Source organism: Carcharhinus amblyrhynchos, chromosome 25 (genome assembly GCF_965287045.1).
Source record: "Carcharhinus amblyrhynchos chromosome 25, sCarAmb.v2.hapA, whole genome shotgun sequence".
Lineage (NCBI taxonomy): Eukaryota > Metazoa > Chordata > Chondrichthyes > Carcharhiniformes > Carcharhinidae > Carcharhinus > Carcharhinus amblyrhynchos.
Genome location: NC_137348.1, coordinates 38602049 through 38629434, shown reverse-complemented (window position 1 = coordinate 38629434; position 27386 = coordinate 38602049). Strand labels below are relative to the sequence as shown.

The following is a 27386-nucleotide window of genomic DNA, read 5'->3' as shown; positions in this document are numbered from 1 at the left end:
AGTGTTACAGTCACAGCTAGGGTATAGAGAAAGATCAGCTTAACATTTGGTAGGTCCATTCAGAAGTCTGGTGGCAGCAGGGAAGAAGCTGTTCTTGAGTCTTAAGCTGCTTAGAGTTCTGTTCTGTCTGTTGTCTGAGTGTGTGACTCCATACATTGCATTGTGGGCAGTGCCACTCCCCAGTTGCATTATAATGCATATCATCACATCTGTGTTGCAGTTACGTCAGCCTGATGGAGCAGCGAGTGGACAGGGTAGCGCAGAGACACGACAAGAACAGGGCAGTAGAGGCCTCACTGATCTTCGTGACAGCGCCTAGTCCTCCGCACCTGACAGCCTGACCAGTAGTCAGGAGCATAACCACATAGCAGGACACCCGCAGCCGCCTGTTAGAGGGCGGCATGGTGGCACAGTGGTTAGCACTGCTGCCTCACAGCGCCAGGGACCCAAGTTCGATTCCCGGCTTGGGTCACTGTCTGTGCGGAGTCTGCACGTTCACCCCATGTCCGCATGGGTTTTCTCCGGGTGCTCCGATTTCCTCCCACCGTCCAAAGACGTGTGGGTTATGTGGATTGACCATGCTAAATTGTCCCTTCGTGCCCCAAGATGTGTAGGTTAGGTGGATTAGCCATGATAAATGTGTGGGGTTACAGGAATATGGCCTGGGTAAGGCATTCTGTTGGAGAGTTGATACAGATTCGATGGGCCAAATGGCCTCTTCTACACTGTCGGGATTCTGTGAAATGAGTGGAAATAGGGGTGCATTGGCATTGGGTTGCTTGATCCAATTCTTCATGTCTCCTGCTGATTGGACAGGGTTAACATCAACGTAATTAAATCTGACATTCATAACATTTCTTTAAAGTGCCCGTTGTCATGACTGAGATAATTGGTCAAAGATGCAACTTGTCACATTGTCACTGCGATCAAATCCCTGGTGGATCAGTGGGAGGTAACGCTGGGTAGGCAGCGTGTAGTGACATCGGATGCCTCAGATAATTGCAGAATTTGTCTCTTCAGGGCTCAAGTGACATCACAAGTTTAAAGCTTATTTATTAGTGTCACAAGTCGGCTTACAACAACACTGCAATGAAGTTGCTGTGAAAATCCCCCAGTCGCCACACTCCGGTGTCCGTTCAGGTACACTGAGGGAGAATTTAGCATGGTCAGTGTACCTAACCAGCGCGTCTTTTCGGACTGTGGGAGGAAACCAGAGCACCCAGAGGAAACCCGTGCAGACATAGGGAGATTGTGCAAACGCTACTTGGACAGTGACTCAAGCCAGGAATCGAACCGGGTCCTTGGTGCTGTGAGGCAGCAATGTTTACAAACCGTGTAAAGGCTGTGTGGACCTCTAAAAGGCAGCGGGCTTTGTTTGTATGCTCTCTGCTAGGGGTTGATTTGATCCAAGCAGGTTGTAAATGGTGAAGGAATCACGATAAAATTGTGAGAATCAATAGTTGTAAAACACTTTTTACAGCTTTGCAGCTGCAGATACAGTTGGATGTATGAAAAATCAACTCTATATTGTTCCCTTGGAACAGAGAAACCTTGTTTCTTCCTGAGGAATTTGTCTGTTTTGGTATGATTGTCTATATGTAGAAAAGATCAAAGAAATTGTCTCATCGGAAGCCTATTAAAAGTGAAATGATATTTTTCACCTGTCCACTGTTGTTGACTTGTAGATTATATCTTCCTTATTTGAGTGCACAACCGGATGTGGCTAGAGATAGCTAGTTGTCACAAATGATTTTTCAGTGTATTGATCTTTGGGGTTTAAGCCCATGAGTACATCCCTATTGGGATTGACTACTTAACCCAGCGTAGTGTACGCTAATATGGATTGGATCATTAACACAGGACAAGGCAGTGTTTCAGCATTGTTCAGTGGTTTTCAATACTGCGTGTTTGTTATTATCGTACACGTATGGTACCCCTGCTGCCAAAAGTGTGTGGAAATGATGGGCAAGAACAGTCTAGCTGGCCCTTCAAGCACTCATGGTGGCTGTAGCATCATGACCAGCCACTTCCTACTCCCGCAATTCCCCTTCCAAACAGACGTGCAATCTCCAAGGAGAGGTACAGTTGAAATCCAGGCCAATAAGGGACTAAAACTCTCCCAGCAAATCAAAATCAGTCCAGGAGCTCCAGTAGGGCATGTGAAGGACGCACCCCTCCATGGAGTCCAATCAAGATTGGTTGTAGAAACAGTTATTTCAAGCTTTTCTCAACTCAGTAGGGTCAACAGAGAATACAGGAACCCTGGCAGCTCGGAGGGGGAAGGTGCCTTTAATTGAGTGTCTATGTTCATTTAGCTCTCTCATGTACTTATCGTTTCAGGTAAGAGTCCCTGTTCATTCACAGAGAATGTTTGCTATGGGAAGAATGAATAACCTGGAATAGGAGTGGCAAGGAGGGGATGGCAAGAAAGCAATAGAATGGTGTGGAGTGGGGATGGCATTGCAGGGCTGGATGAGATGTCAGAATTAGCTGAGTATACTAATTTGACCTCAGATGTTTTGCTAGTTTAGACATACACACAGGACCATCCTGGGTGGTACCTACCTGATATGCCCCCCTCCCCTTTAAGTAATGCAGTGAAACTGAACTCTGAGAACAAAAGGCAGCGTTATTTCACCCTGCAGACTGTGGCATTGAATTTGATGAGAGATTACTGAAACGTGCCACTGTCTGTTCTCTGGTTTGGACAGATTAATTCTTCATGCTGTATTGTTCCAATGGCCATGAACCAGGGCCCAGTTAAAGGTTTGCTCTCCTTTTAAAGTCAGAACGCAATCTCTCCCCCTCCTCCCTCTCCGTCTTTCTCTCTCTTTTCCCTCGTCTTTTTCTTTGTCTCTCTCTCTCTTCCCCCTCCTCCCTCGCGCTCTCTCTCTCCCCACTCCTCTGTCCCATTCACCCCTACTCTCCCTTCCTCCCCTCTTCCGCGCCCCCTCTTCCTCCCTCCACTTCCCCCCTCCTTCCCCCCCTTCACCCCACTTCCCCCCCTCCTTCCCCTCCTTCACCCCCAGCTCTCCAGTCTCCAATGCAACGAAGTTACTTTGAAAATCCCCTAGTCGCCAAACTCTGGCACTTGTTCGGGTACACTGAGGGAGGATTTAGCATGGCCAATGTATCTAACCAGCATGTTGGAGGAAACCAGAGCATCCGGAGGAAACCCACGCAGACACGGGGAGAACGTGCAAACTCTGCGCAGACGTTGACCAAGGTGGGAATTGAACCCGTGTCCCTAGCACTGTGATGTTGCAGCGCTAACCACTGTGCCACCATGCAGCGCAGCGGGCCTGGAGAATTGCCCCCATGGTGTGGATTCCGTGTTCCCATCCCCTCTATTGAGCTTAGATGGGAGAATTCCACCCTTATAGAGTCACGGGGATACACATCACAGCCCATCGTGTCTGTGTCTCTCGAAGACACATCAGCCGACTATTACAAACTCAGTTTCCAGCACGTGGCCCATAGCCTTGGTATCGCAAGTGCACATCTAAATACTTCTTAAGTGTTATGAGGATTTCCAACAATCTTTGGGTGAAAAAGTTTTTCCTCCCATGCCCCCAATACCCTGCCCCTTGCTGTAAATCTCTGCCCCCTGGTCACTGATCCTTCCACTAAGGGGAAAAATTTCCATTCACACTTAATGGACACTTTTAGCACATTTCTAAGCCTCCTTCATCATAACATACCTTTTGTCAAATTACAGCCCTCCCCCACCCTTATAGTATAAATCTTATCTGATTTTCTTTGCTCTTGACTCTGACGGACTGTCATCCAGACTTGATGTTAGTTCTTTTCTTTCTCCACAGGTATTCTCTGACCTGCTGAGATTTTCCACATCATGACTGCTGAGATTTTACAGCATTTTCTATTTCAGATTCCAGCATCCGCAGTATTTTGCCTTTATCTTATGGGGAAGTTTCTTGCTGTCTATCTATGTTCATCATAATTCTATACATCTCAGTCACGTCTCCCTTCGTGCTACGTCCTCTTGCGCTCTCTCCCTCTTCTGTCTTTCTTTTCCATCCTCTCTCTAAGCATTTGATTTGATTTATTATTGTCACATGTATTAACATACAGTGAAAAGTATTGTTTCTTTCGCGCTGTACAGACAAAGCATACTGTTCACAGAGAAGGAAATGAGAGAGTGCAGAATGTAGTGTTACAGTCATAGCTAGGGTGTAGAGAAAGATCAACTTAATGTAAGGTAGATCCTTTCAAATGCCGACAGCAGCAGGGAAAAAGCTGTTCTTGAGTCGGTTCGTACGTGATCTCAGACCTTTGTATCTTTTTCCGGAAGGAAGAAGGTGGAAGAGAGAATGTCCGGGGTGCTTGGGGTCCTTAATTACTCTGGCCGCTTTGCCGACGCACTGGGACATGTAGACAGAATCAATGGATGGGAGGCTGGTTTGCGTGATGGATTGGGCTACATTCACAATGTCTTGGAGTTCCTTGTGGTCTTGGTCAGAGCAGGAGCCGTACCAAGCTGTGATACAACCAGGAAGAATGCTTTCTATGATGCATCTGTAAAACATATTTCCATTTGCCATCTTCCCTTTACAATGCACTGTTTTTGACCTACCTACTGTTGTCCAATTTAGTTCAAATCATTACCTAGTATTTGTAGAGTAGCTTATTGAATTCCCCGTGTTAACGTCTACTAGTATAGCTTTTGTCACCTGTTGTTGAAATGACAAACATAGAATCCCTACAGTGCAGAAGGAAGCCATTCGGCCCATCGAATCTGTACTCACCACAATCCCACCCAGGCCTAATCCCATAACCCCACATGTTTAGCCTCCTAAATCCCTTGACACTAGGGTCAATTTAGCATGGCCAATCCATCTCACCCGTACATCTTTGGACTGTGGGAGGAAACTGGAGCACCTGGAGGAAATCCACGTGGACACAGGGAGGACGTGCAGTCTCCACACAGTCACCCAAGTCTGGAATTGAACCTGGGTCCGTGGCACTATGAGGCAGCAGCGCTAACCGCTGTGCCATGCTTACTTGTGTTATATAAAAATATCATGAATAACTTGACACATGTCCAGGATGACATTGAAGTATTACTCTTTGTGCACCTTAGATGGGAAGTAGTAAGTTTGATTCTCCGAATTTTTTTAAGATTATGTTATGCAGCAGCTGAGATTTTGATTCATATTCTAAGGGGAGAGTTATGCCAACTGTGCCAAAGATTGTGCTGACATTTTTCTCAAAAACTGTAGTACTTGTTTCTGTGATACGTATGAGGTAATGTTGGATGGTACATCCTTTAGCCCAGCTGCAACATGCTAACATACGAAGAGCAAAAACCATCTTTGACCTTTTTGTCAGATTCTAATGAGCTTTAGTTTCTACGGCAACACTTTCAGGATCAATCATCGTCAGAGGCGTACATTTTCAATTTATAAACTTTCTCCCTGTGACTTATTAACGTCCTGGCGTGTGGAGTCCCTTTCGTCCTCCATTTTGAGTCTGCTACACATTTCTGTGAAATAAGATGGAGGTCAAAACTGCAGCAGGCGACGGTGCGGAGGGACCTCGGGGTCCTTGTGCATGAGTCGCAAAAACCCAGCTTGCAGGTGCAACAGGTGGTCAGGAAGGCGAATGGGATGCTGGCCTTTGTAGCGAGGGGGATTGAATATAAAAGTAGGGAGGTCTTGCTGCAGCTGTATAGGGCATTGGTGAGGCCGCAGCTGGAGTACTGTGTGCAGTTTTGGGCGCCGCACCTGTGCAAAGATATTTTGGCCTTGGAGGGAGTGCAGAGGAGGTTTACTAGGCTGATACTGGAGTTGAGGGGGTTGAGCTATGAGGAGAGGCTGAATAAACTGGGCTTGTACTCGTTAGAGTTTAGAAGAATGAGGGGAGATCTCATTGAGACGTATAAGATGATGAATGGGATGGATAGGATAGAGGTGGAGAGACTCTTCCCGCTCAAAAAAGACAGTAGGACTAGGGGGCACAGCCTCAAGATAAAAGGGGGGCGGTTTAGAACGGAGTTGAGGAGGAACTTCTTCACTCAAAGGGTGGTGAATCTCTGGAATTCTCTGCCCGTTGAAGTGGTGGAGGCTGCCTCGCTAAATATTTTTAAGACGCGGGTTGATGGGTTTTTGATAAGAGAGGGGATTAAGGGTTATGGGGAGAGGGCGGGAAAGTGGAACTGAGCAGCGACAGATCAGCCATGATCTTATTGAATGGCGGGGCAGGCTCGAAGGGCCAGATGGCCTACTCCTGCTCCTATTTCTTATGTTCTTATGTTCAATATGTTCTGTCCTCGTTTGGGGCTGGCTGCTGAAAGGGAATGGAGCTTTGGCTGGGCTGTTCTCGCTCGCAACGGGTCCTGCCACAGATGAGACTCACGTTGTCAGACTTTTGGGAGATGGAAGGGTTTGCTTCAAGGGATGAACCAACAACGGTCTTTACACATTAGATATCTGAAGGTGGAAGATGCTATTGCCCAAGCGTGGGTGATACTTGACTGTCAGCCAAGCAGCTTTTTATCTTCTCCATTTCCAATGTTTTTACGAGAAATGTTTAGAGGAAATTAGAAGCAAACCTATCTGTTTTGATGTCCCGATGATTGTTCTCCAGGGTCACACACAGCAGTGTCCTGGAGGTTGACCCTTAATTCCTAAAGACTCCAGGCCAATCCTGGAGAGGTGGCAACCCTACAGTGGTCCAAAATCTCCCAACTCTTGAGGCCAGAGTTGGGGTTTTAATTGCAATCGCTCTTATCGTCAGACAGACTGGTGCTAATCTCTCCTGATGTGGAGGTGCCGGCGTTGGACTGGGGTAAACACAGTAAGAAGTCTCACAACACCAGGTTAAAGTCCAACCAATTTATTTGATGGTAAACTCACAAGCTTTTCCTGTCTGAGGCCAGAATTCTCCATTCACCTGATGAAGGGGCAAACCCCAAAAGCTTGTGAGTTTACTGTCAAATAAATTGGTTGGACTTTAACCGGATGTTGTGAGACTTCTTGCTGTGCTAATCTCTCTCCCCAGGATACAATATGACCCAGGTTCAATTCCAGCCTTGGGTCACTGTCTGTGCAGAGTCTGCACATTCTCTCCGAGTGTGCGTGTGTTTCCTCTGGGTGCTCCAGTTTCCTCCCAACTTCAAAGATGTGCGGGTTAGGTGGATCGGCCACTCTAAATTGCTCCTTAGTGTCAGGAGGGCTGACAAGGCAAACAAATGGGCTTACGAGGATAGGACCAGGGTGGGATTGTTGTCGGTACAGGCTCAATGGGCTGAATAGTCTCCTTCTGCACTGTAGGGATTCTATGAAAAGTAACCATGACAATACATGCCATCAAATTACCAACATCTGGAGGGAATGGGACAAAATATTGTTTTAGGTATTTTGTGATTGTGAATACATCTATTTGACAACAATGCATGGAGATTCTTGGGCTGTAGTGTCAGCATCAGTGAATCACAGCTGTTTGTCCTCGTGATTGCTGAAGTAATCTAAACTTGCCTGCTAACATTCTCTTTCTCTGTGGGCATAGTAATGTGTTACGTTTTGCATGCATTTTATCTTTCATAAGTCATTTGTAAGCTATTATTTTTCCTTGGGGTCAGTTTAGCTCAGTTGGACAGCTGGTTTATGATGTAGAGTGACACCACCCAGTGAAGTGTGGTTCAAATCCTGCCATGGCGGAATGTTGGAATTTAAATTCCAACAAAAAAAAATATGGAATTGAGAATCTACTGATGACTGTGAAACCGTTGCCGTTTTTTTTGGGAAAAATCCCTCTGGTTCATTAACGCCCTTTAGGGAAGGAAATCTAGTGTCCTTACCTGATCTGGCCTACGTGTGACTCACAGCAGTGTGGTTGACTCTCAACTGCCCTCCTTGGACAATTAGGAGTGGGCAGTAAATATTGGGCAGCTGGAGACGCCGAAGTGTCTCAAATGTATTTAAAAAAGATTAAATTCCTGAGGTTCTTCATCGATTCTCAACTTTGCCCCTCGCCTGAGGTGTGGTGACCCTCAGGTTACATCACCACCAGTCAGCTCTCCCCCTTAAAGGGGAGGGCAGCCTATGGTCATCTGGGACTGTGGTACCTTTAGTATTTTTCCTCCTTGCTCAATGTTGATGATTACCTGTCAATAAAACGGACAATTCAACAAGTGGAAAGAAATGCAAAGGTGAGTTTGAACAATCAGATGCAGCTGGAGAGTGAAGTGTGCTCAGCTCGTACAGGCTGGCTGAATCCAGACACTGCGCTGCTGTCTTTATTCCACCATGATCACATCACGTAGCCTGTGGGTCACTGTGACCATTCGTGGGTCTGTGCCTGCCCAAGACTATGTGCTTCCCACCAGTTCTTTCAAAAACAAAATAATTCAACCTTTGGATGAATTTGTCGCGACATTTTTCCTCTGTACAAACGTCAGAAGAACATCTTCCTCTGCACACGTACAGCACATTACCCATTTCTCCCATCAACTGCTCCGTAGGCTCTGACTAAGTTGCTACTCTGGTACCATCTTAAGGAATGTCCAGATTCTGGGGTGGCACGGTGGCAAGCACTGCTCCCTCACAGCATCAGGGGCCGGATTCAATTCCTGGCTTGTGCATAATCTGTACATTCTCCCTGTATCTGCGTGGGTTTCCTCTGGGTGCTCCAGTTTCCTTCCACAGTCTGAAAGACGTGCTGGTTAGATGCATTGACCATGCTAAATTCTCCCTCTGGCACCACAGTATGGTGACTAAGGGATTTTCACAGTAACGTCATTGCAGTGTTAATGTAAGCCTACTTGTGACACTGATAAATAAACTTTAACTGTCAGGTACATCTCTTAATACTGTTGGAGAAGTTTTCACCCTACCAACCTGGGGTGTGTTTGAACCTAGTTCCCGGAGATGAATGGCTAGTCTGCTGACACAGCGTACTACCCAGTCTTGTCTCCCACTGTTCTGATAACTCCTTTACTGCAGAATCATTTGGTCTTGATTTGAATCAGACCAAATCTGACCCATAATTGGAATTAAGGATCCAAATGAAGTCCAATGGAAAGGTGCAGAAGCAGGTGGACTTTAGGTGGCATTGCTCCTCTACTGCCCCTTTTAATGATTCTCAACGTTCAAAGGTTCATAGAATCATACAGTGCAGAAGAGGCCCTTTGGCCCATCAAGTCTGCACCGACACATGTGAAACTCCTGACTTCTCATCAAATCCCAATTACCAGCACTTGGCTCATAGTCTTGAATTGTCTGCCTAGGTTGTCTGTGGGATTTGATATCTATAACTCTGGCTTCTAACCCTCTATGTTTTCCCTTTTCTGGACATCATGTTGGGTGTTTGCAAAGGCAGTTTGAAGTCACCGTAACCTGATGAGATAATTTAATGTTGTCCTACTGACCATCTCTCTCTATACATCGTCTTTATTGCTCTCCTCTCTGAGATTCTTCACTATTTCAAGCCTGTTAATCTACGTGCTGCCAAGTTGAGTTGTGAGGGTATATATTTTTAATAACCTGATGTCCTCTAAACTCTATCAGGTTGTGGGGACTGATCTTAGCTGGCATCAGATACCCGTTGGCATCAAATCTGAGTGCCAATAGCCACTCAGCTATAGAGGTCTACAAAGCAATGAGGGGCATAGATAAGTTAAGATAATCAACATCTTTTCCCAAAGGTAGAGGAGTCTAAAACTAGACAGCATAGGTTTATGGGGAGAGATTCAAAAGGGCCCAGGAGGGCAATTTTTTCACACAGAGAGTCTGGAACAAGCTGCTAGAGGTAGTAGTAGAGGTGAGTACAATTTTGTCTTTTAAAAAGCATTCAGATAGTTACATGCGTACAATGGGTATAGAGGGATATGGGCCAAATGCAGGCAATTAGGACTAGCTTAATGATTAAAAACTGGGCAACATGGACAAGTTGGGCCAAAGGGCCTGCTTCCATGCTGTAAACCTGTACGCTCTATGACTTCCTCAGCTGATTTGAGGAAGCGAGCATTTTGCATTACCTGTAGTAAGCACTGTCGCCTCCAAGTCTGAAAGTTATTGGTACACATTCCATGTGGGAGGACAAAACCTAGACCGGCACACTCTGTGTGGTACCAGCAGGGTGCTGACAAGTCAGATGATATATTAAATCAGCGTTCCATTAGCTTTACCGGATGAACTCAAAAGATCCCATGGCACTGTTCCAAAGAACTGGACAGTTCACCCATTGCCCTACTAGTATTTTTCCCTAATCTTACAGCGACTGAGCTCCTCGTTCAATCTTAGTTCCTGACACTTTGTACCTGTGACTGAATCATTTATGCATGTGATCTGAAACACTGACTTGCCGGAATGTTGATATGTATGTTGAACATAAATCACATTGCCTGGAACAGGGCTGTCTTGACAGTGACACAACAGCTTCTAAATCCGCACTGACACTGACGCACAGCTTGCAGTCCTGCCCTGGGTTTAATTGGTGTTTTGTTTGTAACTCGCAGCGTTGTTCACGATTCCCAGCTGTTTGTTCTCCCAGAAATTGCTGCTGAATTTTATTCTCGGGCAAAGAATCAAATTAACTCCTCCATCCTACTGGGAGGTGCTATCTAAATGCAGCATTAGTTACAGGACTGGAAGGAATTATTGTTGGGTAAAGGATTAATCTGTAGATTTTAAGAAAGAAATGGAATTAATCATGAATGGTTTATTTTTAAAATAATTTGGCGAGATTTTCTCCTTGATGGAGGTAGAGGAGACCTAATTAGCAGGATCTGTACTGTGGGAGCTGTGTTCTTTTGTGAGACGTTTCATGCCAGTGTTGCTTCAGTTGATAGAAGTGCTTTATTACATTTGCTGTAGTTCTGACAGATATTTCTCTGAAACCTGGTTAGATGCCAGCCTTCAAATAAGCTGGGTTGCTGTTTGGTCTGCTGGGAAATCTCGAGTTGATTCTGGGTTGCTTTGTCTGTGGCAGTGGCTGTTATTACAACGCAGGTTTTATCGGCAATCTCTTGCGTTCAGTAATCATGGTTTGTCATGTACGAACCGATGCAAAATAATCCAGCGCTTTCACTTTGTCATCTCAGCAGAAGCTGCTCAACAAGCCAACTGGTCTGTTGTGAGATTGTATCTTAATGGATTTGACAATTACTGTAGCTTCTGTTATAACCGCTTTCCCTGACCAACTTGATCGTAATCAGCTTGGTAACGATTTTATTTAAAGTAGGAAGAAATGATTGGCTCTAGCAGTTTCTAAGTTCTTTGGTCATCCCCAAAATGAGGAAAAATGACTGCAAAAAGACTTGATTTTGTTTTCAATGTTTCAAATCAGTGTAATTTTTTAAAGTATGTGAGGTACCTTTGTATAGGTTGGTCTATATCTTTAAGTCGGACTGCTACAAGCAGGCTTAAGGTGGCACAGTGGTTAGCGCTGCTGCCTCACAGCGCCAGGGACCGGGTTCGATTCCCGGCTTGGGTCACTGTCTGTGCAGGGTCTGCACGTTCTCCCTGTGCCTGCATGGGTTTCCTCCGGGTGCTCTGGCTTCCTCCCACAGTCCAAAAGATGTGCTGGTTAGGTGCATTTGCCATGCTGAATTCTCCCTCAGAGTACCCGAACAGGCACAGGAGTGTGGTGACTCGGGGATTTTCACAGTAACTTAATGGAAGCCTACTTGTGACACTAATAAATAAAGTTGAACTGAAGTTCAGTCTGCTTTGAATTGTTGAGAGAAGTTTTACTGGTCACTGCGTAGTTGAGAGTTTGTGGCTCTCAAAAGTGCACACTCCATAACCAAAACTCTTTAATTGATCTCAGCATAGAATAATATATTCGTGAAATAAGCGGTATGAAAAATGTTCACATCTTGCAATTGTCCTGATGAGTGCAAGATGAAAAGCTTTGACATAATGGGCAGGATTCTCCAATCTCATCCATATCTGTCCCGCTGCCAACGACACGTCTCTGTAATGGCCACCAGATCGTATCCATGTACAGGGCTATCAAGTGTTTAGGAAGGATAGGCAGGAGGGAAAAGGGGGGGGCGTAGCTCTGCTGATTAAGGATAGCATCAAGGTGGTAGCAAGGGATGATATTGGATCCAAGGAGCAGAACGTGGAATCGTTGTGGGTGGAGATTAGGAACAGCAAAGGGAGGAAGACGCTGGTGGGTGTCGTCTATAGGCCCCCCCCGAATAATGATCTGGAGGTGGGGCGGGCTGTTAACGCGCAAATAAGTGCGGCGTGCAGGAATGGGACGGCCGTAGTTATGGGGGATTTCAATCTGCATATTGATTGGTCGACCCATGTTGGACGCGGTGGGCTCGAGGAGGAGTTCTTGGAATGCTGCGGGGATAGTTTCCTGGAACAGTGCATGTTGGAGCCGACGAGGGAGAGAGCTATCTTGGATCTCGTGCTATGTAATGAGGCGGGTAGAATTAGGGACCTTGCGGTGAAGGATCCTCTTGGGGAGAGTGATCATTGTATGGTGGAGTTCCTGGTGCAGATGGAGGAGGAAAAAGTGGGTTCCCAGACACGCGTACTTTGTTTGAATAGAGGGGAGTACGGTAGGATGAGAGAAGAATTGGCGAATGTGGACTGGGGGAGCGCGTTGGAGGGAGGGTCTGCTGAGGAGCAGTGGAGGATCTTTAAGGAGATCTTTCTTGGTGCTCAGCGGAAATTTATTCCGATGGTCAAAAAGGACAGTAGGAGGAGAGGTAATAAGCCATGGATAACGAAGGAGGTGAAGGAAAGTGTTAAATTAAAAGCGGAGGAATTTAGAGTAGCTAAGAGTAGTGGGCGAGAAGAGGATTGGGAGAGGTTTAAATGTCAACAAAGATTGACAAAGAAGTTGATAAAGAAGGGTAGGAGAAACTATGAAGCTGGGCTAGCGCTTAATATAAAAAAGGATAGCAAGAGTTTTTATAAATATATAAAAAGGAAGAGGCTGGCTAGGGTGAACGTTGGTCCTTTAGAGGATGAGAAAGGGGACCTAGTGGTAGGGGATGGTGATATGGCTGAGGTATTGAATAACTTTTTTGTTTCTGTCTTCACGGAGGAGGACGTGAATAATTTGCCGGGTGTTTGTGATGGAAAGGTGGTAGGACTGGAGGGTCTTAATGACATTACTGTTACTAGAGAGGTGGTGCTCGACAGACTGGAGGGGCTGATTGTGGACGAGTCCCCAGGACTGGATGGAATGCATCCGAGGGTTCTGAAAGGAATGGCGGAGGTGATAGTGGATGCCTTGGTGGTTATTTTCCAGACGTCGCTGGATTCCGGGGAAGTGCCGGAGGATTGGAAAATGGCTAATGTTGTTTAAGAAGGGTGCTAGGCAAAAGGCGGGGAATTATGGGCCGGTTAGTTTAACGTCTGTGGTAGGTAAAATGTTGGAATCCGTCATTAAGGAGGAAATAGCGAGGCATCTTGAAGGGAACTGCTTGATAGAGCAGACGCAGCACGGTTTCATTAAAGGGAAGTCGTGTCTGACAAATTTACTGGAGTTCTATGAGGATGTGTCTAGGGCGGTGGATAGAGGAGAGCCGGTGGATGTGGTCTTTCTGGATTTTCAGAAGGCGTTTGACAAAGTACCTCACAAGAGGTTATTGCAGAAGGTCGAGGGACATGGAGTTGGGGGTAAGGTGTTAGCGTGGATAGAGGATTGGTTGTCAAATAGGAGGCAGAGAGTGGGGGACAACGGGTGCTATTCGGATTGGCAGATGGTGACTAGTGGAGTGCCCCAAGGGTCGGTGCTGGGGCCTCAGCTATTTACCATTTATATAGATGATCTGGAGGAGGGAACCGAGTGTAGAGTGTCGAAATTTGCTGATGACACCAAGATTGGTGGAACGGCAAATTGTGCGGAGGGTGTGGAGAGTCTGCAGAAGGATCTAGATAGGCTGGGCGAATGGGCCAGGAAATGGCAAATGGAATTTAATGTTGGCAAGTGTGAGGTGGTCCACTTTGGTAGGAATAATGGTAGGAAGGACTATTACTTACGTGGCGAAAAACTGCAGCAGGCGACGGTGCAGAGGGACCTCGGGGTCCTTGTGCATGAGTCGCAAAAACCCAGCTTTGCAGGTGGTCAGGAAGGCGAATGGGATGCTGGCCTTCATAGCGAGGGGGATTGAATATAAAAGTAGGGAGGTCTTGCTGCAGCTGTATAGGGCATTGGTGAGGCCGCAGCTGGAGTACTGTGTGCAGTTTTGGGTGCCGCACCTGCGCAAAGATATTTTGGCCTTGGAGGGAGCGCAGAGGAGGTTTACTAGGCTGATACCGGAGTTGAGGGGGTTGAGCTATGAGGAGAGGCTGAATAAACTAGGCTTGTACTCGTTAGAGTTTAGAAGAATGAGGGGAGATCTCATTGAGATGTATAAGATGATGAATGGGATGGATAGGATAGAGGTGGAGAGACTCTTCCCGCTCAAAAAAGACAGTAGGACTAGGGGACACAGCCTCAAGATAAAGGGGGGGCGGTTTAGAACGGAGTTGAGGAGGAACTTCTTTGCTCAAAGGGTGGTGAATCTCTGGAATTCTCTGCCCGTTGAAGTGGTGGAGGCTGCCTCACTAAATATTTTTAAGACGCGGGTTGATGGGTTTTTGATAGGAGAGGGGATTAAGGGTTATGGTGAGAGGGCGGGAAAGTGGAACTGAGCCACGACAGATCAGCCATGATCTTATTGAATGGCGGGGCAGGCTCGAAGGGCCAGATGGCCTACTCCTGCTCCTATTTCTTATGAGAACAGAGAATTTGGTGCTCAGCCAAAAGTTCATTCGCTGCAGTGACACCGGAGAACCCCAACCACGGGCGAGGTCAGAGGCATTTGACAAATGTTTTTTTTTAACCGCAGTTTTGGACCAAAGGACTAAATATTAAGTTGTGATTTGTTGGTATTTTGTTGGTATAACTGTCATCCACAATGCCCTGTAAATAAAACCCTCTTTCTTTAAAGTCTGCCAACTGCATACTTCACTTTGTAAAAGATCTTGCTAACTAGGCAACACTACACTCCCATCAGTTATTTCCTTCTGTTCTCCACCCTGCCCCTATGTGTGTGTTTGTGTGTGTCCCCATTCATTCCATCCAGATTTTTTTACTATTCCAAAGACCGTTCCTTCACTTTTGCATTGAATTTGCCACTTTGATCACTCAGTGATTTGATTAGGTTTGTTATTGTCATATGCATTAGCATACAGTGATAAATATTATTTCTTGCGCGCTATACAGATAAAGCATTCCTTACATAGAGAAGGAAAGGAGAGATTGCAGTCATAGCTAGGGGTGAGGAGAAAGATTAACTAGATATAAGGTAGGCCCATTCAAAAGTCTGACAGCACTAGGGAAGAAGCTGTTCTTGAATCAGTTGGTACATGATCTCAGACATTTGCATCTCCTTCCTAACGGAAGGAAGTGGAAGAATCCAGGCTGCATGGGCCCTTAATTAAGCTGGCCGCTTTGCCGAGGCAGCAGGAAGTGTAGACAGAGTCAGTGGATGGCTGGCTGGTTTGTGTGATGGACTGGGCTACATTCGTAACCTTTTGTAGTTTCTTATGGTCTTAGACAGAGCAGGAACCGTACCAAGCTCTGATAAATCAGAAATAATGCTTTCTATAATAGTTGTCTGTAATAGTTGGTGAGAGTCGTGCCAAACTTCCTTAGCTTCCTGAGAAAGTGGAGGTGTTGGTGGACTTTCTTAACTATAATGTCAGCATGGGGGGATCAGGACAGGTTGTTGGTAATCTGAACACCGAGAAAGTTGGAAATCAGTTCATATCAGAAGAGTATTGGACAGTAGATCTTTGAATACTGTTATTGTGCTGTCATTAGGATTTCAATGACTTGTAAGGCATGTGAAGTATTTATTCATTGTCCACCTGAACTGGGGAGGACTACCAGCAGTGCAACTATAGATTATGCCCATTAAACAATGAAAATGAAAAAGATGTAGTTTGCACATGTGGATTCAAAGTAACATGCTATAGGTTTACTGAAAGAGATGCTGTCTGCACAGAGCAGAGTACAAACTGAACCTGAAAACAAGAACATTTTGAAACACCCCATAGCATCGTCATCACATCATATGACCTGCCGTTAAAGCAATCATGCAACTACTTAAATACATAACAGTACTAATGGTGAGAACACTTTGATGTGCTGAGTACTGGATAAACAGAAATTTAATTCAGTTAAATATCAGGAAGACTGATTGCTTTCAGTCCTGTTTCCATATTCTGGGAAACCAGAGAATCCCGTTGGTGTGAGCGGCTAGAGAATTCCGGTCACTATATTTCACGATCAGATGAGGTCCAGTGATGTCTAGGTTAGCGAGGTTAGTGGCCAAAATACATTTGGACTATGGGGATAGGTTCTGGGTAAGTTGCTGTAACGGAGTGGGTCTGTAGATTCAATGGCTCGAATGGCCTGTTCTTGCACTTTAGGGATATTGAAAAGCATTTGTGCATTGTACAGTGTAAAGCTGGGTGCATGAAGGCACAACGGGATTGGGGTTGATGGAGCTTGTATCAATCAGGAGGGTTTGAAAGCAAGGGTAAAAATTTTACATTCAAGACGTTTATCGTCCTATCACTCTCTCTTTCTTTCTTTCTCTTTCTCCATCTCTCTCCCTCTCTGCTTCTCTCCCTCTCTCTTTCTCACACACACGCATGCACACAGACACACACTCATTTTCTCTCTCTCATTTACCTGGTATGCATTTAATTTGCAATTTGCCACAGGAAATAAAATGTGTTTTATCATTCAGTAGGTTGCTGGTCCCCCAATCCCTTGGATCACTATAGTCTTGGGTTTCCTATTAGTTAGATGTAGCACCTATTCAGTGAATCATTTCAACTGGTTTGATGGAATTCTGTTTTGCCAAATTGGCAGATGGTTACATCTCTCATTTCTGTGACCAACCCCTCCTTAATTTTTGGCATCACATAAACATTTGACCTCAGCTCATGCTGTAACACTGTCCAGTCCTGTTTGTAACCTGTGCCCTGGCCATTCACTTTGGATCTACCGTTTGCCCAAAACCTTCCAGTTTTCCCAGTCCTGTGCAAAAGATGGAGAGAAATGGATGCTCCAAATGCTTAAAATCTTTCATTGATTTGTCAGTTCAATAAGGCAAAGAAGCTGAGCTATTGCAATCTGTCTCTCCGCAACTCTATGCGAGGCAGTGATGTAGCTAATGGGATGAAAGGCTGGACCTGAGCCAGGGGCTGAGCTGCTGACACCAGCTGCCTCGGTTGTGTTAGTGCCACTGGGGAGATGGGTCTGTTCGTCCTTTTGGATTTGGGTCTAGTTGGACATTATAAACGGCGCAGTATCACAGCAAAGACAGGATGGCCAAGGTTGAAATTGTGTTTAGGCCTGGCGCAGTAGTGTAGATGTTTTTGAAGATGTGAATTAGTCTGATTCTACTGACCATCACAATTTTTAATAACCAGAAATGTTCCTGAGTAGTTTCGGGGTGCAACACTGCTTTCACTGTGGATTAACCACATCTGTGTTTCAAGATGGCGCTGGAGTGTGGCAACTCTTTGCGAGCTATGAACGGCATGAATCATATTGATAGCACGCAAAACAATACTTTGCACTGGGTATCGCTACATGTGACAAATCAAATCAACCATTCCTTATCCGCGCCCCCCCCCCCCCCCCCCCCCCCCCCCCCTCACAATCCTACACGTGTCCATCATGTGTTCTCATTTGGCTCCAAGGAGAATGCCCACAGCCTTTATTGTGGAGAAAAGGAAATAGAATGAAAATTTGATATGTGCCTTCTGAACCCCAGCCTAAAACAAATTGACTAAAATCTTCCATAGGAAAAAAGATGTGTTCCCCCGATCTGCATGCTACTTTTGATTTGATTTATTATTACAAGCATTTGTATGCTGTGAAAAGTATTGTTCCTTGCGCACTATACAGACAAACCATACCACACATAGAACACGTAGGAGAGAAGGTAAGGAGAGGGTGTAAAATGTAGTGTTACAGTCATAGCTAGGGTTTAGAGAAAGTTCAGCTCAGTGTAAGTAGGTCCATTTAAAAGCCTGTTGGCAGCAGGGAAGAAGCTGTTCTGTGCATAAGGTCTCAGTCACTCTCCCTTTACTGTACCTGAAATGGGTTGCTTGATCCCTAACAGCTTGTGTAGTGCAGCATATGTTTGTCATCATTCTCTCTCTCTCTCTCCGTCTCCTCCCCACAAGCCATTCCATTAGCCGATTTCTGAAATCGTTGCTGCTGACACAGTTGAGTGCTGCTGTGCTCGGCGTCGTTTTATTCTGGAGAGAGCTGCAAGAAATATATTCTGAAAAATTGACAATCTGGGCCTTTTACAATAAACGATTGGGCTGAAAATATTGCAACCCCAAGTCAAACGCTCTGAGAGATTGTGAATGAGTTGAAACTGTGTGCGATGCGCTGGGGAGAAAGGTTGTGTTTGTTGCACACAAAGAGTTAAGGAGAATTTGCAGCACAGAAATAATCCATTTGATTGAACTGATCTGTGCAAATGTTTATGCTCCACACGACTTTCCTCTCAGCCCTCCTTATCTCGCTGTGGCCACATATCTTTTCTCTCTCTCTCATACGCTTATCTCGCTTCCCCTTACGTTTTTGTCAGTTGGAACTTTAAATGTGTTCCAGAATTTTACCAGCGATTGTGATGTCTCTTTAATATGTTGGGGGGGATGGCGGCGCAGTGGTTAGTACTGCTGCCCCACAGCACCAGGGAGCTGGGTTCGATTCCCAGCTTGGGCCACTACCTGTGTGGAGCTTGCATGTTCTCCCCGTGTCTGCGTGGGTTTCCTCCGGGTGCCCCGGTTTCCTCCCACACTCCAAAGATGTGGCAGTTAGGCGAATTGGCCGTGCCAAATTGCCCCTTAGTGTTAGTGGGATTAGCAGGGTAAGTACACGGAGTTACGGGAATAGGGGCTGGATGGGATTGTTGTCGGTGCAGGCTCAATGGGCCGAATGGCCTCCTCCTACACTGTGGGAATTCTATGAATATGGGGAGGGGGAATTTTCCTGCATGCCACTTTGGGAAGACAAACCAGGCAAGTGATAAGAGTCTGTCCTACTGAGCCCTACCTGAAAATATTCCCTAGAAGGTTCAAGAAGATGAGTGTGTGAGAGCAGAGAGGATTTAGAACTTGTGGAATCCATTGTGTCAGGGAAATGTGGATGAAAAAAATCCATTTGCTGAATTATCCGGCTGTAAAGTCTCAATAAAATATTTTATGACGGGGGTAGAAAGTAAGGGCTGATTAATAACAAAAAACAGCATTGTTGAAGGAAGTATATCATATGAGCAGAGACAAAGTTGGTTAGGATTATATTCACTGGACTTTAGGAGAGTGAGAGGAGATCTTGTAGGAAACTTGTAAAATTCGGACAGGGTAGTTTCAGAAACATTGTTCCCAATGAGTCCAGGACTCGGGGTCATAGCTTGAGGATAAGGGGGGTAAGCCTTTCAGAACTGAAGTGAGGAGAAATTTCTTCACCCAGAGAGTGGTGAATGTGTGGAATTCACTACCACAGAAAGTAGTTGAGGCCAAAACGTCTGATTTCAAGAAGAAATTAGATATCTCTCTTGGGGCTAAAGGGATCAAGGGATATGGGGAGAAGGGGGAGCCCAGGATATTCTAGTTGACGATCAGAATGAATGGCCTACGCCTGCTTCTAGTTTCTATGTTAAGTAACTTACAACCTGAAAATGGTGATTGTTACGGGAAGAACTGAAAGGCAATGCTGCCAATCCAGTGTATGACAGGATTTTGTTCACCTCTCTGGGCTGCTGGCGAGTTGACCTTCAGTGGGAGGGTAAGATTGGCAGCAGGGCCAGGCAGTCCTGTCTCTCCCATCTCCTCCACACATTAGTACTGGGAGTCTCTTTTCCCCTTGCTGCCTGCAAACTTGGAAGTGCCCAGTGAGGAACATTCAAACACTGCAGGTATAACGACACAGGGGTCGTAGTGGGGTTGACACAGTGTTAATACATGTAAGACAATTACTGGAATCTTGTGACCTGGTGCTATTTACAACCATGAGATGGAGACCCTACAATATTCAAGTGTTATGTTGCTTAACACAATGGTTTTTGACATGTGAAAGTGCAGAGTAGCGAATTGATAACACCCCTGATGCCCTGGTTAAATGAGCAAGTGATGAAATAGAAAGAGTTTTGCATTTATACAGTGCCATTTCTGATCTCAATGACCCAATGTGCTTTCGGGTCAATTTAAGTTCTTTTGAAACATGGTTCTTGCTGTAACGCAGGAAATACAGCAACAAAATTTTTGCACAGCAAGTTCCCACAAAGAGCAAGTATATAATGCTAGCTGATCTGTTTTTGGTAATGTAGGTTAAGGGATAAATATAAGCCAAAGGGTCTCTTTATTGTAAGAGAGCTGGTCCATCTTTTACATCTGGCTGAGAGAGGACCTGGGGCCTTAACCTAGTGTCTGACCTTATAAACCTTCCAACAGGTCAACATTCTCGCAGTAGTGCCAGCCTCTCTTACCTGCTCAAGTCTCTGGAGTTAAATTGAGCACACCACCTTTTTAACTCGAGGTGAGAGGGCTACTAGTGAGTCTTGGTTGACCCAATATCTAAAATAAAAGCTGAACAGTCCATTAAAAAAAAATGGAACTGCTTGTTTGTGGAATCTTTTGGCATTAGTTTTGCTTATGACGAGGGTGTGCAACTCTTAACAGTGTAATTCTAATGCCAGATCCTAAATAGCCACTCCCACCTCCATGTAACCCAGTCCATCACACAAACCAGCCTCCCATCCATTGACTACGTCTACACTTCCTGCTGCCTCGGGAAAGCAGCCAGCGTAATCAAGGACCTTGCGCATCCTGGATATAGAGCGGGATTTTACGGCCTCGTTCGGGCGAGATTGTAAAATCCCGCCCAAGGCCAATGGAAATTTCTCTTCCGGGAGCCTCGTCCACCATGATTCCGGAGGTAGAGTTTTGACCATTCTCTCTTCCTCCTCCTTCCGTCGGGAAAAAAAATACAAAAGTCGGAGATTATGTAGCAACTGACTCAAGAACAGCTTCTTCCCTGCTGCTATCAGACTTTTGAATGGACCTACCTCGCATTAAGTTGATCTTTCTCTACACCCTAGCTATGACTGTAACACTACATTCTGCACTCTCTCCTTTCCTTCTCTATGGACAGTATGCTTTGTCTGTATAGCGCGCAAGAAACAATACTTTTTGCTGTCTCCCAATACATGTGACAACAAACCAAATCAAAGAGACAGATTCTAATCGCTTGCTCTTGATGTTTGCTCAGAGAATCCTTTGGACTTGCTGAGCATTTTCTAAATGGTCCCTCCCAGCCAATCTCTGCAACATGTCAAACTGAACTGCAGGGAATGGAGGTCTATGTCTACACTGTGGAGCTGCACAGAGATCTTTGCTAAATAGAACTGCTTCCAAACCAGGCGGCAGCACAAGGTTCTACTACCTGTGATTGGATAGTCTGAGATTGGCTGTGTTTAATGATTGAACCTGATATTACAGAGTAAAACAAGAATGCTTGTGGCAGTGGGATAAATGAGATATAAGGTTCTAAGCAGAAAAGCAAAGATTTCATATTGAGTCCATTCTTAAGGAGAGGGGACGGAAACCACAGTCACATTTTGGAGGAATTTTCTGACAAAATCAACAACTCCAATGTAGAATAGATCATGGAATCCCTACAGTGCAGAAGATGGTCATCTGGCCAATTTTTAGATTCTGCAATGACTCTTCAGCAGAGCATCCTACCAAGGCCCACCTTCCCCCCATATCGTATTTACCCCACTTACTCACCCCTCCCCCCCCGCCCCATACATCTTGGGACACCTAAGGGTCAATTTAGCATGGCCAATCAACCTAACCCGCACATCTTTGGACAGTGGGAAGAAACTCGTGCGCAGACATGGGGAGAACGTGGAAACTCCACATAGACGGTGACCCAAGGCTGGAATTGAACCCAGGTCCTTGGCAACAGTGCTAACCACTGTGCCACCCTTAGTTTGTCTTTCATGGATTTTCAATCAGCGCTGCTTCTTTCTGTACTTAGTGCAATTTTATTCCTGTTCTAGTCAGATGCATTAATGTTTCATTTTGACTTCCTTTTCCTGTGTTGAGGAATTCACCTCTTCACTATTTAGCCATCCCTCTGGAGAGTTGAACTGTCAGCTTCTTGCACGGAATGGGAAGCATTTGAGATGTTAACTGATTGAGAGACCCTTTTAAAGGCACCGTAGAAAAGGCGCACCTTAACCTCAGCTGAAGAGCAAGCAATATAGTGAATGTGTAGCGATTCCCAAGGACAGACTGAGGAGGTTTAAAAACAATGGTCTTCACGACTCATTGAATTGCACTTGTTGGACCATGTGTATGTCTTTAGCGAGTCTGCATCTTTTTAACTCTTTTGGTCTCTGGAGTTACGTTGCTCAGATTCCAAAGATGGTAATAATTCACATTGTGGTATAGTTACAGTGTGTACTTCTGTCAGAAAGAAAGAGATTGCATTTAGAATGTCCTTGGTGCTTCTACAAAGCCAATTAAATATTTTTGAAGTGAAGCCAGCATTGTGAATTGTGGCAGATGCAGACATTCTACACGTAACCAACTCCCACAATCATTATTGAAATAAAAGATTTAGAAATCAATTTTGAAAGAAAGAGCAAACTTGCATTTATTTAGCACCGTGGATGTTTCAAAGCGCTTTATAGTCAACAAAGTCAGTTTTGAAATGTAATCACTGCTGTAATGTGGGAAATGGCCCAAACAGTGGACACACAGCAAGATCCAACAACATGATGATAATCAGATCTGTTTTAGTGATATTGATTAAAGGATAAATATTGGTCAGAACAGTGGAATAACTCCCCTGTTCCTCTTCGAAGTAGTTCTGTGGGTCTTTTACAACCACCTAGGCAGACACATGGAGCCTCTGTTTAATGTCTCATCCAACATGCAGACTACCTCAGTACTGTACTTGGAGGGTCAGTCTTGGTCCTTGTTCTCAAGTCCTGAAGTGGGAATTGAAGCTGGAATCAGAGGACAATTGTGACACTGATTAAAGGGCTACTATTGGACACAACACCAGAATCTCCATTCCTTCACAGTCGCTGGGTCAAAATCTTGGCATTCTCTTCCTAAGCCACATTGTGGGTCAACCCACAGCACGTAGACTGCAGCAATTCAAGGAGGCAGCTCACCACCACTTTCGCAAAGGCAACTAGGGATGGGCAATAAATGCTGCCCAATCAGCGATGCCCATGTCCCATGAATGAATTAAAAAAAAACTCCCTATCCTTCTTTGTACAGGGATCTGTTACATCCACTTGAACAGTTGGTGCCTTGATTTACCATATAATGTGTAAGATTTAAATTTATTTTTAGTGTCACAAGTAGGCTTAGATTAACACTGCAATGAAGTTACCGTGAAAATCCCCTAGTCGCCACATTCCAGGGCTGGTTTGGGTACACTGAGGAAGAATTTAGCATGGCCAATGCACCCAACCACCACGCCTTTCAGACTGTGGGAGGAAACTAGAGCGCCCAGAAAAAACCCACGCAGGCATGGGGAGGACATGCAGCCTCTGCACAGACAGTGACCCAAGTTGGGAATTGAACCCGGGTCCCTGACGCTGTGAGGCAGTAGTGCTAACCACTGTGCCAAAGTGCACCACTGTCTCAACAGTGTATTGGAGTGTCAGAATGAATGACACGCTGAAATCTGTGGAGTGGGATTTGAATCCATCTCTTACTCCTCAGAGTAAGAGACGGGTAAGGCACTCTGGAGATTAGCAAAAACACCGTTTTCCCCTGGCACCAATGTGCAGGTGTATTTGCACATATCCAGTTCCCCATCACTTGATTAAATTATGAGTGTCAAGAGGAGATCATGTTTACAGCAGTGTTTTTATGTATCAGATGCACGATTTGGGTTGGCCCTGCAGTTTGAACCGGGCATTTCCATATGCTAAAGGCAGTACTCTGCAGCCAGCAGAACATGGGACCCCGCACCACACTGTATCCCAGTCTTAGATAGATATATTGACAATATGAAAGCCAACCTCAGAGCTTGCAAGCTGGATTCCAATCCATGGTGGGGGGTAAGCAACCTTGGACAGACCCAAATGGCAAACTGAATTGATTTATTTTTGCCACATGTATTGGGATACGGTGAAAAGTATTGTTTCCTGTGACCTCTACAGACAAAACACACTGTTCATAAAGTACATAGGGGAGAAGGAAAGGATAGGGTGCAGAATATAGTGTTGCAATTACAGATAGTGAGGAGAAAGATCAGCTTAATATGTGGTAGGACCATTCAAACAACCGATGGCAGTAGGAAAGAAGCTGTTCTTGAGTTGGTTAGTCGATGTATCTTTTGTATCTTCTGTATCGTTTTCCCGATAGAAGAAGTTGGAAAAGATCATGCCTGGGGTTTTTGGGGCCCTTGATTCTGCTGGCTGCTTTTCCATGGCAGCGGGAAGTGTAGACAGAGTCAGTGGATGGGAGGCTGGTTTGCGTGATGGACTGGGCTTTGTTCACAGCCCTTTATAATGAGTTGCAGTCTTGATCAGAGCAGGAGCCATACCAAGCTGTGATACATCTGGAAAGGATGCTTTCTATGGTGCACTTGTAAAAATCAGTGAGAGTTGTAGTAGACATGCCAAATTTCCTTAACTGTCTTATCATGAAATGATTTTGACATTTGAGAAGAACAGAGTCAGAAATGCATTCAGGATAAGCGAGTGTAGTGCAGGTGACTGCCTCTATCCATCCATCCCTCCAACACTGAGCTGTATGCAGCATTTACAATTTGTTATGTAAATTGAGACTTGCCCTAACATCCCACATGAGATGGCAGCAACGTAGGCTGTAAATTGCTTTTTTTTTTGATGAATACTCATCCATTGAAATGACGAGAGAATCCATGATCAGTTACAGTACCATAAATCATACAGAATATGCCATTAGTTGATGGGATATGGGTTTTTTAACCAAGAAAAAATAATGTGAAATGTATATTGTTGATGAAAGGGTTACGAACACGAAGCATAGAATGTCATGATCGAGTGGAAAGTACACTAATGTGCATTAAGCAGAGTGTGTTATGCAGAGTGGAATGTAGATTAATGAGGATTAAATGTGCTAAAGGTAATGGGATTGGAGAAAGACTGTTATTGGGGATTAAGAATAGCTGTAGAAGGTGGGCTATATCATTAGCACAAGGACTGCAAATGCGCACGGGTGGGACGTACAGCCTAACAAAAAACATTCTGTCGGTGCTTTTTGTGGGGTAAGAAATGAAACTTGGACTGAATGGCACACAGAGAATTTCCAACCTTGCTAATTAATGGGAGATAATCTGGAAGGGGAGGCATTTGGGAGCAGTGCTATAAAGCCAATAGCAGAAGATTTGACATGAAAGCTTGACAATATGAGGTTGATGACTGCTATGAGTAGCTTTCCCTGTGCTAAATTTCCTCCTTCTTTGTTCACAGTGGGTACTGGCGTTTGAGATCTTCATTCCATTGGTTCTCTTTTTCATTCTGCTGGGACTTCGACAGAAGAAGCCAACCATTCCCGTCAAAGAAGGTACAGTATTTGGAGCAGCTGACAATCTAAATGCTGTTGGAATTGCAGGAACAATGGGATTGACTTCTTGTTGGATAGCAAGGACCCCAAATCTCTTGATTTAAGAGATCCATTTTGGTTGGAATAGCTCACTTGAGTTCCAGAATTTGATGGATTTGTAGACAGGGCTATATACTTCAAGTAGAACAGGCAATGCAGAAATTCATGGCTACCTACTTTTATCAGGCAAGTGGGGGACCAAAGACCAGACTTGAAACATTATTTTCCAATAACAAAAAGCACCAAGTTACATTGTTTAGGGATCATTTCTATAGTTTTTTCCTAGAGAGATGTGTTTCTAAATTGTTCAGCCTCACAAACCATGAGGAGGATTTATTGTGTTCTCTTCTGAGCAGGAAGCTGGCATTGAATGTTGCTTTTAGCAACTGCTCAATGTCATTGAGCGTTCCTTCGCTATTTTGTAGAGAGATGGAGGAAGAGAACACAGTCTGAATGAGGAACTGGCCAAGCACGCCGTGTCGGAAGGAACAAAGGCGGTAACCAAGTACACCAGCTCCAAGTAAAACTCCACATTGTTACCCTAGATGGTGGGATAACTGAAAAACTTCAGTGTGTCAGTCTTTAAAGTGACAATTTTTGAAGTCCACTTTCCCATTCTTGAGGTCTACTTTCAGAGTGTGAACTTAAATTTAAAGATCGAGACTCGGCTCGTTTGAGGTAGAGGTATTCCTTGTTCCTCTAGTTGCTTTGAAGTGAGAACATTGGTAAAGAAAGGATTTATGAAACTAGCTTGGTCAGCAGTTATGGTTTAGATGCTTCCTCCACCTTGCTAGTTACGCGTTCGGATGCTCCAAATGTCTTTTCTCCCCTCAGAGTTTCCTCACTTTCTTCACTGAAGGTGGTGTCTCATACCAGCTTTTGGTTCCATGAACACACCTCTGGTACCTCACAAAATTGGGCATTTTTTCACTTGCTAGCTTATGGCGCGCATTGTGGGTCAACCCCACAGCACATGGACTGCACCAATTCAAGAAGGCAGCTCACCACCACCTTCTCAAGGGCAATGAGGAATGGCAGTAACTGCTGGCCAGTTAGCGACGCCTGTGTCCCACGAATGAAAAGAAATGTAACCATGATGAAGTGTCCTCAACTGAATTCTGAACACCTGAACTTCACTGCACTTGGACTCAATCCCATCAACCAACCTGCCACCATCCACTTAACTCCATTCACTTTTAGCCATCAGCCAACTGTCTGAAGTCATGGTCACCTTTCCCATCCTTGACGTCCACTTGTAAAGTGTGAGCTTAAATTTGAAGATTGGGACTCATCTGGTTTGCGGTAGAGATTTTCCTAACCCCTCCTTACCTATAAATAAGAAAACTGATACAGAGAGGATATATGGAACTGGGTTAGTCTGTTGACTGCTGGGTCTGTAGTTCGCCAGACAATGGCAGATGTCATTGTTTGGTGAGATTTTGTATTATTGAGGTTGGTTTTCAAACAAAGGACCATAGAAAGTTGCTGGACAGAGATAGGCCAGCTAGTCCCTCAACTCTGCCCCACTCTGCGGGCAATTGGGACCAGCTTAGTGGTGCAGCATGGATAATTGGGGCCAAAGGGCCTGTTTCCGTGCTGTAAACCTCTATGACTCTAATCACAGTGATTGGAGCATTAAGACTAGAGGTTTCTGATTTCCTTGCAATCAGACAATCTTCTGGAAGAGGCAAAAAACCAGGAACCAAAACAGGGCCAACAAAGAGGAAAAAAGAACCACTGGAATTTTTTTTTCCT

At 45.0% G+C, this 27386-nt stretch overlaps 1 protein-coding gene and 1 non-coding gene across 3 annotated transcripts in view; both read left to right on the top strand.

Moving 5' to 3' along the window:
* The window catches only part of abca2 (ATP-binding cassette, sub-family A (ABC1), member 2), a 508234-nt gene that overhangs the window by 166674 nt on the left and 314174 nt on the right, over positions 1-27386 (top strand). For both annotated transcript variants that reach the window (XM_080212375.1, XM_080212373.1), the window contains exon 2: positions 25499-25592. In XM_080212375.1, the coding sequence (XP_080068501.1) occupies positions 25499-25592 (94 nt within the window). The remainder of the gene's footprint in view (positions 1-25498; positions 25593-27386) is intronic.
* Positions 25875-26089, top strand: LOC145358458 (small nucleolar RNA U3). The gene has a single exon (XR_013889480.1). It is a non-coding gene; the product is annotated as a small nucleolar RNA U3 (small nucleolar RNA).